Source organism: Sciurus vulgaris (assembly GCF_902686455.1).
Source record: "Sciurus vulgaris genome assembly, chromosome: 7".
In the NCBI taxonomy this organism is placed as follows: domain Eukaryota; kingdom Metazoa; phylum Chordata; class Mammalia; order Rodentia; family Sciuridae; genus Sciurus; species Sciurus vulgaris.
The window spans coordinates 112,156,119-112,170,236 of NC_136467.1; the positions used below are offsets into that span (position 1 = coordinate 112,156,119).

The 14,118-nt window shown below is 41.8% G+C and overlaps 1 protein-coding gene and 1 long non-coding RNA gene across 3 annotated transcripts in view; one reads left to right on the forward strand and one right to left on the reverse strand.

Moving 5' to 3' along the window:
• CLIC5 (chloride intracellular channel 5) overlaps nt 1-14,118 on the forward strand; it is a 149,100-nt gene that overhangs the window by 40,337 nt on the left and 94,645 nt on the right. Inside the window, exon 1 of one of the 2 annotated variants that reach the window (XM_079147157.1) lies at nt 8,517-8,895. The exons of the other annotated variant lie outside the window; for it this stretch is intronic. Within the exon in view, the coding sequence (XP_079003283.1) occupies nt 8,833-8,895 (63 nt within the window). The 5' untranslated portion in view covers nt 8,517-8,832. Of the gene's footprint in view, nt 1-8,516; nt 8,896-14,118 lie in introns of those variants that run through there. 2 annotated transcript variants of the gene reach the window in all.
• On the reverse strand, nt 3,419-8,403 carry LOC306665568. Its single transcript, XR_013765071.1, has 3 exons — nt 8,281-8,403; nt 6,392-6,505; nt 3,419-6,047 (listed from the first exon to the last, which is right to left on the reverse strand). It is a non-coding gene; the product is annotated as an uncharacterized lncRNA (long non-coding RNA).

Below are 14,118 nucleotides of genomic sequence, written 5' to 3' on the forward strand. Positions count from 1 at the left end.
AAAAAGGGATTTCACCGACCATTAGAACAGAAAATTCTAGGGGTGTCAAGTTCCAGGCACCAAGAAATCTGTCACTCAGAGGACACATGAGAACTCGAGTCTTCCTCTCTCCATGCCTTGGCCTGTTTTCTCTCGGTAGGCTTTGCTGTCAGTCAGGTTCTGTCTTGCAGTGGCAGGATGCAGTGACAGCTCACAGTCTTCTCCTAAGCTTAGTCTTCTCCTAAGTCCAGAAGAAGAGCAAATGACCTCAAACACATTTCTGATGCAAGTCCAAGAATTCGCCAACATGAGCAGCCAGAGAATGGAGAAGGTATAGATCTCCTGGGAAAATTTTGAGACCTTTTTGTTTACTTGTATTTCAGAACTGTGATCTGTTTGGCCATGGGCATCTGCCTATTTCCCTCAAAATGTTATGCATTCTACTCTTACCAGCATTCCTTGTTCCATCCCGGTGTCTCTTGTCTCACTTCTCCCCCGCCCTTGCCCACTTTACCACCATGCCCTTTTCTGGGTTATTAAGGACCATCTCTGGTTAATTGGCATGCTGGACCTACTGCCAGAAGAAAAATCAGATGTTAGATCAGAGACATACTAGTCAACAGTCTGCGGGTTTGAAAGAAATGTTACATATATTTATCTTGGGTCTCTTCCAAGACTTTTTGTATGTATTTGTGAAATAGTTATATTTTTATGTGATCTTGCCAGAGCTCCAAAGTAAGGGCTTGGCCATTAAGTAAGGACAATCACCAGAATGATAAATCCTGCCAAAACGGCACGGTGATGCAACAGAACATGACCTCAGATCGCTTTTCTCCTGCCTTCTGACTCCATGGTTTTCTTTTTCCTAGGGCTGTGTATATTTAATTTTTGTGCCCCATCACTTGGTCCCTGTGTTTCTTTTCTCATTTCTTTTGTGGGTGTCTCTGTGTTTAAGCAGAATTCCAGAATTCTCAAGCCTATCCATTCCTTATAAAGACTAATCATTCACAGATTCCGCCAAATTAATAAGTAGTTTTTAAATCTCTAGTAGCATCCTAACCTCCTCCAGCCATATCTTACTCCACATGTACAGCAGAGCATGGTGGTTGATAGTATGGGCTTTAACTATGGGAAAGCTGGGTCAGAGCTCCAGGTCTGTTGTTGGTAATTATCCTTGGAGAAGTTAAGTCTCTTTAAGTCTCTGCTTTCTTGTTTGTGAAATGGAATTAATAGCACTGCCTCATCCAGTTATTATGGACATGAAGTGAGCTAATAAGGGATTCAGAGCTCCCAGCACATGGAGAAATTTTAGTAAATGTCAACTATTATTTTATTACATAACTCTTTCCTATGGTTTAGTTAAAATTAGAATCTACAAAAAGGTCATACTGTAAAGTTCACTTCACTGATATAAGGGCAGAACCCCCAAAAGAGGAGGAAGCTGTGAATAAAAGTTATGCCAGTTTTTCATTGCTTGATTGATTCCATTAACAATGATGTGCTGATTATGCACACCATACTAGCACAGTATCAGTGTGTTTACAAGGACATAGAAAGGAAACTTCCATTCTATAGGTCATGCAAGAGAACCACAAAATTGGATTCCTATTCTTCAGGGGCTTCTGTTCTTGTGGGGAAGAATAGTGCAGGAGCTGAGACTACTCATTAGCAGAAGGTGACAGGCACGCTGTGTTTCTTAGAGGGTTCTAGAAAAAGCACAAGCAGTGCCTGGCACACAGTAAACACCCCCAAAATACAGGTTGAATCAGTGGGATGAGTGACGGTTGTTGACAAGAACTTTTGATTTCAATCCAGCTCACTTTCAGCCTCTCCCTTTGCTAAACAGCAGTAGGCAGATTGTTGTGGAGACAAAGATCCTGGAAATGTCGGGAACACCTAAAAGCATGTCAGTTTATAAAAGAATAGAAAGAACTAGCTACCAACCCCTGCTTCCTCACAGCTCGACTTATGACCTCATGCCAATGGGAGCCCTCCAGCACTCAGCTCCCTCCATCTGCACCCACTTCACCCTCTCATAGAGATACACTGTGACCTCTGCTTTTGTAGCTGTCATCAAAATATGCCAGTTCCCTCAACCTAAACTTCAAGTCCTTGGGATTGTCTAAGAGATCCTCTGTAGAGAATGTAAGGGGGAGACAACCTAGTTAAATTCCCATGAAAAATAGTTGCTACCCCTCAGCAGAGTGAATGGGCACAACTAAATGCCATTGGGAGCATAAAAGTTGTGGCTTGAAACTCGTGATAGGCTGTGCTCCTAACTGGGTAGGTAGGGTGGGCATTTCTAGAACAGTGTCCCCATAAGGATCATTATATTGCAGTATATGTCCTTTTGTGCACACACACACACACACACACACACACACACACACATGCTCAGTCTAAATACACTTATTTTATTTTGTTGTTATTTTTATTTGCTCAGATAGAACTAGGAGAACTAAGCCTCATGGACTAGAGATCTGTTTTACATTTCTGGAGTTAATAGTAAGATGAGAACTGATATTAGAGATTTGAAGCAGAGGATGTATGGAAAGGGGGATATGAAAATAGAAACTGGTGAATCTACATTTTTAAAATATTATTTAAGGATTTTGATCATTTTAAAAATTAACATATAGACAATTCACTTGTTTGGTATGCATTTCTCTATGTTTCTACACACACAGAGATCCATGTAACTACCACTGCAAACAGGATACACAACAGTTCTAGCACTTAAAAGTCTCCTTCCTGCCACCCCTTTGCCATCAAATCCTCCCCTGTCCAAACCCTGGCAGCCACTGATCTAGATTTTTTTCTTTTCCAGAATATCATCTAAGTGAAGCCATACAATATGCAGCCTTGCGAGATCGGCTTCTTTCACTTAGTATTGTACATTCGAGATTTGGCTGTTTTACATCTACTAACACTTCATTCTTTTTTATTGCTAAGTTGTATACCAATGCAGGGATGTATTCTAATTTGTTTATTCACTTACCATTGAGGGACATTTAGGTGATTTCCAGTTTGGGACAATTATGAACAATACTGCTGTGAACATTTACATATGGGTTTTTGTGTGAATATAAATTTTCATTTCTAGGATAATACCCAAGAAACCATAAATGGGTCATATGGTTACTATATGCTTGACTTCATATAAAATTTCCAAACTGTTGTCCAGAATGACTGTACAATTTTGCACTCCTACCGACAATGTAGGAGAGTTAGAATTGCTCTGCATTCTTGCTAACACATCAGATTGTCAGGAGTATATATTTTAGCCATTCTAAAAAGATACAACGTATAATGTCTCCTTTGCCTTACATATCTCTATTGGATGATACTGAGCATATTGTCATGTGCTTATTTGCATTGGTAGTCTTCTTTGGAAAAGTGTCTATTTGGACCTTTGTCTTTCTTTCTTGTTTTTTATTTATTTATTTTTTTTTAGGTTAGTTTGTTTTCTTATCTTTGAGTTGTAAAATTCCTTACAGATCCTTCATACAAGTCCTCTGTTTCCTCCTCTTTTCTCCTCTGGAAGAGATTGCATGTCACTGGTATTATTCTTTCTTAAATATTTGGTACAATTCATTAATGAAGACATCTGAGGCTTAGAGGTTTTTTGTTGCTGTTGTTTGAAGGTTTCGATTATGAATTTAATATCTTTAACTGATAAAAGACTATACAAGTTACCTACTTCTTCTTGAGTCAGTTTTGTTGATTTGTCTTTCAAGATTTTGTCCATTTCATCTAAGTGGTCTGATTTATGTACAGAGGGTTGTTTCTGGTGTTACTATCTTTTTATGTCTGTGGAGTTTGTAGCCTGTTTTTGTTTGTTTGTTTTTTTAAATATCTGATATTAGTAACATCTATCTTCTCTCTCTCCTGATAAAATCTAGCTGGATATTTATCCATTTTATTGATCTTTTACAAAAACCAGCTTCTGGTTTCATTGCTTTCCTCCATTGTTTTACCTTTTTTTCCAATTTAATTAATTTCTGTTTTTACACTTATTATTTTATTCTTTTTGTTGCCTTTGTATACGTTTGGATATGCTTTTGCTAGATTCTCAAGGTGGAGTCTTAGGTTATTGATGTGAGAACTTTTCTTTTACAAAATAAGTGTTTCCTGTATGAATTTCCCTCCAGGAGCTGCAGTAGCTGTATTTCACAAAATTTGATGTGTTGTGTGTTCATTTACATTTAATTCAAAATAATGCCCACTTATCCTTGAGGCTTCCTTGCCGATCAATGAAAATCTTAGTGTGTTGTTATTTCCAAACATTTAGAAAGTTTCTGTTGTTGATCTACTTGATTCCATTATGGTTAGGGAACATAGTTTGTATGATTCTACTTTAAATTTTTAAAAATGCATTTTGTGACCCAGAATATGATCTATTTTGATGAATTTTTCATGTACACTTGAAAATAGTGTAAATATTATTGTAGTTTGGATGGGATGTTCCATAATTGTTAATTATGTAAAGTTGAGTGATAGTGTTATTTTAGGTCCTCTATGTTTTTGATAATTTTTAGCTTGTGCCATCAATTACCAAGAGGGTAGACTTGCAATCTTTAACTGTAATTGTGTGTTTGTTTCTTCTTTTAGTTTTATCAGCTTTTGCTTCATATATATTAAAGCTCTGTTATTCCGAACATACATGTTTAAGGTTGCCATATCTTCTTGGTGAGTTGACTTTTCATTATTATGTAATATTGCTTTTTAGCCCTAATAATTTCCTTGTTCTGAAGTTTATTTTGGCTGATATTAACATACCCACTAGTTTTATTTTGAGTAGTGTTTGCATGGCAAGTTTAACTCTTCTATCCTTTTAATTAAATCTCCACTTTTTAATAGACGTAATTAGAGCACTTATATTTAGTGTAAGTACTGATATTGGATTCAGGAAGATCATTTTACTATTAATTTTCAGTTTCTTTTCTGGTTTCCCTTTCCCGACTTTTAGAATATTTAAATATTTCTTGCCATTCAACTTTAACTTATCTATTAGCATTTTTCTGTATCTCTTTGTATAATTAAGTAGTTGTTTCTTTAGGGGTTTACAATAGGTATCCCTGACTTCGTTCCTTCCACTGATAGTTAGTAGTTAATCCATTTCAAGTGAAGCACATAAACCTACAACTATATAAATCACTTTATGCTTGATTCTTTATGTTGTAATTGTCATATTATTGAATCTAAATATACCAAAAACCCACCAGATAAGTAAAAAATTTTGCTTTTAACAGTCATATGAAAATATGGATATTATACCATTTGCATATTATTCTTTCATTTGGGCTTTGCTAATCTCTATATGGTTCCAATTTTAGTATATGTGCTGCCAAAGTGAGAACTTAAAGTGTTTTTTCAATATTTTCCTAATAAAGACATATCTAAATTTTGCATCAAGTTTGTGAAATAATCAGTTAAAATAAGAAATACATTTTTTTTTCTGTACAGAGTTAGAATTAACTCTAACCAATTATGCTTTGACAGTAAAGGGTACAAAAATAAAATCTTTTTATCTTGGACTAAAGCATAATATATAATTAAAACTAGAAATATGCACAGAATTAGTCGATAGCCAATGCAGCTTTTTTTTTTTTTACAAGAGGTTTATAATATCAGTGTTCTCAGTTATCTGCAGAGATATATAAATTGGAGGTATTTTCTAGAAATTGTGATTAAAAGGGAACTGTAGATATTTGGAGAAGATAAAGTGAAAGTTTACTCTGCCAGATTTGAGGTTAAGGAAAGGAAGGTCATGCCACACATTGCTTAGATCATAGCCGAGAATATGATCTATAAAATTCCTATAAAGCATTTTTCATTTTTAAAAAACCCTCAAAGGCATTTTATGCCTGTAATTTTATTTGCTTCTGCTGCACTGCTATTACAAATGTTGTCCACATGCCAGTGCAGGGGAATGATGAGTGTGCATCACACGGTGAAGGCACAGCCTCCCTCTGCAGCCTTGGTCCTTCCCTGGAATATGTAGTCATTGGCTCGGAATGCACAGCTCTGAAGGTGACTGTTTATCTAAAGGCTTTGGTGATGTAAGCCTGAAACCAAGGAGAAGGGGAGCAATTAAATCTCACCTTGATTAAACTGTAGTGTACCCGAGGGTTGCAAGTTGGGCTGGTGATACTTTCTTCAGTAATTTGCACATGGAATCCATTGGGAAACCGCCTGCCATAAATGGTGATCTGGACACTTTGTCCACTTCTCTGTCAGATATCTGACCATTCAGAAAGTTTCAGCCAAAGTGCCTTTTGCTTCATGATGCCTTTCCTCCTCATCATCCCAACCATCATAAATAGTCTATCTGCATGCCAACCCATATAGCCTCTCTGTGTTAGCCAGTTCTCCATCATTATGGCAAAATATCTAAGATAAATCCACTTACCAAGAGGAGAAATTTATTTTGGCTCACACTTTTGGAGATTTCAGCCTACAGTCTCTGTTCCTTTGGGCCTGTGGCAGCACAGTACATCCTGGTGGGAGCTTGTGGTAGAGAAGGCTCACAAAAAGAGAAAGAAGACAAGTAGGACCCCATAATCTCTGAGGGCATCCCCCAGTGACCTAACTTTTTTCTCCCACTAGGCCCCACTTCTTGAAGGTTCCACCACTTCCCAACAGCACCAAGATCTAGGGACCAAACCTTTAACACAAATGCCTTTGGGGGACATTTCAGATCCAAACAATAGCACCCTCCACCTGTCCTATCATGTGGCAACCTTGGTTTTCCCTTCATGTATTATCCTGAAATGGATTTTAATCTCCATTAAGATCAGGCCCATGTCTTTGTTTCCCTCAGGTGACCTACACATATACACTACGTTGGAGAGAAGCAGTTGATAGAGTATTTGAGATCACAGGCTCAACTTGTCTGCCTTTGGATTCTGACTTTGCCATTTCCTAGCTGGATATCTAGGGGCAAGTTACTTAAATACTCCATGCCTCAGTTTCCTCACTTGTCAAATCAGGCTAGTAACACTATTTGTAAAGATTAAACAAGTAAAGGCATACAAAGTGCTCAGCGTATTTCTCTGACACACAGTTAGTACTATTCCTTTTTTTTTTTCTTATTAGCCAGTTAGTGTTTTTCTCATAAAGCTGTGAAACAGTATGTATTTATAAGTAAGGCAAGACAGAACACAAATGAAATGAATTAAAGAAAATAAAGAGAAGTTGACCAGCTTCTGGGTGCAAAGACTTAGCAACTATTTTTAAAAGAAACAAAGGGTAGGAATGTATATTGGTACAATTACTTTAGAAAACCATACCAAAGTGTTTATCAAGAACATTCTCATGTTTTCTGATTCAGCAATCTTACTTCTAAGTGTATTTCCAAGAGAAAAGCATCCAGGAATCCAATGAAATGATATTGATAGGTAGAATGCTCACAGCATAAGTATCCATGGTATTCATTAACTGGAAACTATGCAAATATTTATTAAAGGAAGAATGAATAAATAAGTTGCAGCAGTGACAATGGATGATCTACAACTACACACAGCACATTGGATGAGTCTCACCAAGGTAATAACCAACAAAAGAAGCCAGCAACCAAGGTTCCAGGCAAAAATACCCTGTGTTGTGTCCTAGTGGGGAAAGGAAGGAAGGATGAGAAGTAGAGAGGAGAGAAGAACCTCTGGGGTGTAGCTAACGTTTTATTTCTTCATCTATGCTGGTTACATGGGTGGGTTCAGATTGTGAAAATTCATTTAAGAGTACACGTATAAATGTTCATTTCCCCAGTATGCATGATACTTCACTAAAAAACAAAAAAGAATAAGTGTAATAAGAATAGAAAAGATGGGGAAGAGAAGAACGAAAGAGAGGGAGGGAGGGAGGAAGGAAAGAAAAGAAAAGAAAAGAAAAGAAAAGAAAAGAAAAGAAAAGAAAAGAAAAGAAAAGAAAAGAAAAGAGAAAAGAAAAGGTGAAAGGGGAAGCTAAAAAAATCCAGAAGTTTGGAGGACGTGGATCCTTGGCTCCCGCTGCCGCTGCGACCGCACCTGACCCGGCTGGCTTGCCCCTCTCTCTGCCTTACATGCCACCCCTGCCCTATCGTCTATTTACTCAGCAGGAGGACGACAAATTCCTGTCCCAGGGGTCCTTTTCCTCTCTCCTTCGTTGCCCATTGCTCCTCCCTGCCCTAAGCACTGCTGGTAAGACCGGAAGAGCTTTCCGAGTGTGTGATGCAGCTGGTGGAGTAACTTGGAGGAGTTAAGCGCCAAATGGAAGAAACAAAACGAGAGACCCTCCCCGCCCCTCCTTTCCCCTTCTGCTAACCTTTCTCCTTCCTCTTCTCCCTCTCTTTCCCTTCATTATCCTCCCCGGGACATCCTCCTGTGGCAGAGCCACCGCCTCCTCCGTCCGTGGCTTCCCCCGCGCCGGATCGTGGGGCGGTGCTGGGGCCGAGCTCCCAGGTGGTCCCCCCCACTCGGTCCCCGCCCGGGCAGACCCCGCCCCCGGCCGCTGGCTATTTTGGGCGCGTTGGCTGCCGCTGCGGGATCGCTGACAGTCGCGGATCCTGTGACACCTCCCGGCAGCCCCGCACTTGTTGCTCCCAGGACCTGTTGTCATCCCTTAGCCTGCCTTTCCCCTTAGCCCCCTGCCCCCTCCTGGATTCAGCCCTTCTCATGTGATCACCTGGGACACAGATCTCTAAACACCGACTGCCTCAGCCAGGGAAATAGATGGTTTAAAAAAAAAAAAAAGAAAATTAAACACCGCCCTGAAGAGAGGCCCCGCTGGGCAGGAGCAAGAGCGCGGAGCTTTGGCCTCAGAGCTGCAGAGGTGGCGCCTCTCCGGCTCGGGACGGTGGCCCCGGGCGCCGACGGCATGACAGACTCGGCGACAGCTAACGGGGACGACAGGCACCCCGAGATAGAGCTCTTTGTGAAGGTAGGTCGCCGTCCGCGCGCCCGCATCACCTGCAGCGCCTCCAGCCCGGCTCACGCGGGCGCGGGCTCCTGTGCCCGGGCGCAGATCGCGCCAGGACTCCGTATCCTCCCCAAGGAGGGCAGTCCAGGGCCCTTGAGGTCCCCTGGGTGGCCTATCTGTAGGCCAGCGCCTCGCTGCGGGGCTCCAAGGCGGAATGGAGTGAGGGGCAATGTGGCAGGTGACGGTCTTCTTGGAGAGTTGGCCAGCAGTTTGTCAAACCCGCCGCAGGACCGGCGGTCATCACTGCAGGTCCCAAGTCCTACAGGGCGGGCTTTTGACTGGTCTTGAAGGACGTCTCCAGTTGTAGGGACAAGGCAAGAACCTGGCTTCTGCAAGAGAGAGGAGGAGGGGAAAGAGAGAGAAGGAAACATTATTGATAGAATGTTTGATATAATATTGGTGTTATCTTTGGCAAAGCAAAAATATCATTTCTTCAAATCCTCTTCCTCTCTTTACTCAGAGTCACTAAAATAAAAACGAAGGAAATGAAGATATTTTCTTGCTTTGTGACTTATAGAGCAGAAAATGAACACCCCGTTCCCTGAAGTTATTATTACTGTCATAATCAAGATTATGCAGGGTAGTCTCGGGAAACGCCAAGCGTTTGGTGATGGGGAAACCTCACGGTCATCCAGACAGACTGGGATAAAGGAAGGCAGTGCAAAATTAAATTAAGCCGCCTTGCTCCTTGGGCAGCAGCAGTTAATGTCAGAGCCTGCTGCATTTCATTTGCAACCTGTAGGAGGAAGGATGGAAGTTGAGGCAGCGTTTTCCCGTGAGCTGGTGTAATGAGAAAGAAACACTTGATCAGTCCTCTGTCGACACTGCAGAAGCCGAGAAACCTGAGGCCGCAGGAGTGTGGCCTCCAGGGCCGGCAGAAAGAGCCGTCAGGACTTGGGGGAGGGGAGTCTCCAAGCTGCCTGCACGCAGAGACCTTTCACAAAAGGGGATAAACCTTTTTGAATGCAAAGTGCTCTAGAAATATTCGGAAAGCTGAGGAGTTCTTGGTGCTGGCGAAGGGGAAGGGGCGTTTATTTTCCCAAACGGTTCTCCGTTACAAGCCAGTCAAATAGTTTTTTGTTTGTTTTGCAGAAAGTTTGAGGTCTACATAAACCTGATAACAATCTTTTGGTCTTTACTACCTTTGTAATCCAAAAATGTATTTCTATATGACCTGTTGTGATTTATTGCATGCTTGCAAAGTGATCTGTCTCCATTGTCCCAGCCTATCACAAAAGTTTTCCCTGCTGGGTTTTACATTCTTTATGTTTCCTATTCAAAATTACACCTCTCATTTAGTGACACTTGCCTTCCTCAGCCTAGTCTCTCTCCAGGATGCCCTCCTTTGATTTCTAGATCCCCTCTGTGCAGGATTTCCAGTCTGGCAGGACCAGGTAATGAAAGAGGTCACATCCCCTCCCTGGCTGTTTAGTGTTGAGCGGTGGGGGTGGGAAGGGGGCACCCTGAACCCCAGAGTTCAGGCTTGCAGCCCAGAGGATGAATAGGCAGAGCTTTCACAAAGCGATGAGCCTTGGTGCTCTCCTTAAGAAAGCTATTCTAGGACTTACTCAGATTCCCTGGGAGGAGGTAGCTTCAAGGTGTCAAGTTCCTGAGAGATATTTGAAACACAAATTGGTTCTTTAGAGGCATTGGAGCCCTTTGCCCCACTGCTAGGCGTGGAGACCAACTCTACCTGCCCCTTTGGAATTTCATGTTGGCAGCTTTGGAGATTTATATAAAAAGCTCACTTCTTAGATCCCAGTGCTCCTCTCAAAGAATTCTAAAACACTTGTGTTGTCATTTTTTTTTTTTTTTTTCTCCCTAAAGGAAAGTAATCTGAGAGAGTCAAGCAGACTTTCATGGCCAGTTCCTAGACCAAACTGATGGGGGGAACAAAAAAATTAGATAGAAAAGCTGTTTTGATCCCATCCTCTCCACTTCTTTTTTCTTTCTTTTTTTTTTTATTAGTTTGTTTGTTTGACTCCTGTTTAGTGTTACCATAAATGGGGACAAGTAGAGGCTGGAAATATTGTGAACTAAAGATGCTGTCCAGGCCTTGGACTGTGTCATTTTAGGGAAGCAATATCCTGATTTGCAGAATCAGACTTTCTCCAAGTTTAAAGTCTCTCAAAGTTGTATGATGCCCATTAAGAAAAAGCCTTTCTTGCGGGTGGTGTCAGGTAATGGAGGTGCTTTCTGCAGGTCAGGGCCTGTGGGGTTCTGTGAAGTCCCCCAGGCACAGCAGACTCCACCCAGAGTCCTGGTGTTGGTCATTGTCAACACTCCCTTAAAGGATCCCCAACTCAGCCTGCACATTGGGTCCACCATTCTAAATCAAGGTCTCCCAGTCAGTTTCAAGGACCTGTGATCCCTACCAGTTGATAGTTCTTTATCTGTTACTATTACTGATAATAATATTAATAATAATGATAATAATAACAATGAGCTGCAGCACTTTAGGACTTGTGCAGCAAGTTCTTTTATCTCATTTGGTCCTCAACATCCTCATTTATGAGGATTGATTCGCTGATGTGAAAAAAGGAAGCAAACTCATAAAGCTGACTCACAGGGAGCTTGTGAGACCTGATGTTGTCAGAGCATTTGGTGAGCTGCAGTTTGTCTCCTTGTAACAGCTCAAGGAAACAAGAATGACGAGTAGTCCCATTTTCTAGTTGAACAACACCCAAGCTCAGAGAGGGTGTGTGAAATGCCCAGAGATAGACAGCAAATGGCATTCAGATTCCGTTCTCAAAGGTAGCAGTTCAGAATCTGAACTTCCTGTTCCTTTCCAAATGCACGTATGTCACTCCTTGCACCTTATTTTGACAAGTTCAGCTTTCAAGTGTCATCCATGATGATGATGATTTATAATATGCTAATCTGCCCTAATGTGTTTATAAAATTCTGTCAAGGAGACTGTCATGCTCTCCAAATTCCAAGGAACATTCCAACAGGGACTTAAAGGGATAGCTTCCTTACATCTTCAGTTTCTTGATTTATATTGAGGAAGATTAGATCAGATAAGCTCTGGTTCTAATGTGCCATAATACCTGCAGATGGGGCAAAGATTTGGAGACACAGGATCTGAGTTCAAGTCTTATCTCTGCCTCTAATTAGTTCAATGACTCTGAACAAATTATTTAACTTTTATGAGACTTTAGAACCCCCCTATTAAAACAAGATATGGTTATAAATAAGGTGAGCAGATAATTCATTGTCCAAACTAAGACAGTTTGGAAGTAAAAGAAATGCTGCCAATAATTGGTCTGGGACAACAGGTGTAACCCAGGATTGTTTGGAGTAAATCAGAATGTATGGTCACTCTGGTTAGGAAAATACCGTCACACAGGACTTGTCATAAGGATTCTATGAGAACATATAAGTTTGTAAGTTGAAAATTGCTGTAAGCACCTTGACTGAAGTCGTGATGTGAGTATGGTGGCGGATGGAACTCTTTTGGATCTGCAGATCCCTGATTTTCATCAGGGAACAAATGCCTGACCTCTTCCTTACTCACAGGGATGGGAAATCAGTGAGATCATATGAAGCATAGACTTTGATCAGAAAGGGAAGGCAACAGGTTAGAGACTGCATAATGGTAGTGAGGGTGGTTTATTACAAGACAAAACCAGCAAGGAAGTAAAAGCAAAACCAAAAGCAATTTGGGAAGACAAACACAGGATGTGCTGAGTATGTTAGATCAAGGTGTTCCTCCCATTTGTATTGCCTCCTCCACTTTCAGTCACCTCCCTAAGCCCCAGACACAACCACCATAGCAATGTGACCATGGTGGACAAATTCCCTATAAACCTCTCCTGGGGCCAAGAAGCTGGGTTTCAACAGAAGCCAGTGACTCTCAACCTTGGCTACATATTCAAATTATTTAGGGGATTTTGAAACTCCTGATGCCAGGCTGTTCCCCAGGCCAATTACTTTGGGGTTTCTGTGGGTGGGGCCCAGAAGTGGATTTTCACCTCTCCCCCTGGGTGACTCCAGTTTGCAGCCCTGGTGGAAAGACTCTGAGGCATCATCAGAGGTGGGGCTGATGGCAGGCAGCTTCTGCCACAGCTGACATGGGTGGCCTTACTGGTGCAGATTAATGTCCAAAACTTCTGATGGCTTCAGGGCATCATGATCAGGAGTGTTGATGGTTCAACCCAGTTGGTGCTCAGTTAACAAATGCTGACGGACCAGTAAGTCCAATCCACAGAACTCCAGAACAATCAGTGCGTGGGGTCGGTCTAGTCAAATAATCATCCGTTCAGTGTTGGGGAAATAAAAACATGTCCTCCTGATTGTCTGATGGAAATGACTAGTTGTTTCCTTTACCAAGTGACTCAAAAAACCCTGACAGTGGTATAGGGTGCAAGTCAATCATGGGGACCCATGATGCAGTCATCTGATTTCCAGAACAGACAGGATCAAACTTGTGACGTTCCCTCTGTGTACCCAAGCTGCTCTGTCTGCCGGGTCACCTTGGGCAGCTCACCTAAGCATGAGCTCATCCGGTTTTTAATGCTCCCTCCATCCTATTAAGCTACTGTTTTTCTTTCCCACCATCTCCAGGTTTTGACCTGCAGTTAATGAGCCAATACACAAATCCACCTGCCCTGCTTTGTCAGTGAGTGCTTCCTTTCCAGTAATACACAGAGTGCTAGTGTCCAAGGTCAAAGATGCTCACTCAGGTGCCCTGGCAGGGTGTGGGAGTGACTGTAGGTCTGCAGTGGTGTCAGCTCCTGCCTCCCTGCTGAGCTATATGTCTCTCAGAGTATTTGTTGGCTCTCTCCAGTTAGAGCAAAGAGTCTTTCTGGTTAGACTATCAGGTCAAAACTCTTCATTCTGGGTTCCCTTTGACTTACCAGGTGCTGGGCCCATTCTAATGAGAGCAGAGTGTGACATTAGGTATTAGGCTGTGGTTTATCAGTGGTGTAAGCTCTGCAGACTGACATCTCTGGGCCAGTTTCTTAGCATTGCAATGCTAATAACTGTAGTACGTATCTCTTGGGGTTGGTCTGAGCATTGCATATGAAGCTAGAATATATGAAGGGCCTCCTCTATAGCCCCTGTATCCCAATCAGTGAAAGCAAAGCCCTTGAACTTCCCTCCCTTGATGTGCATGAGCAGTCAGAGTTTAGACCCACTGGATCCTGTCTCACTGCTAGAGCCAGGATGCAGACCAAGGGC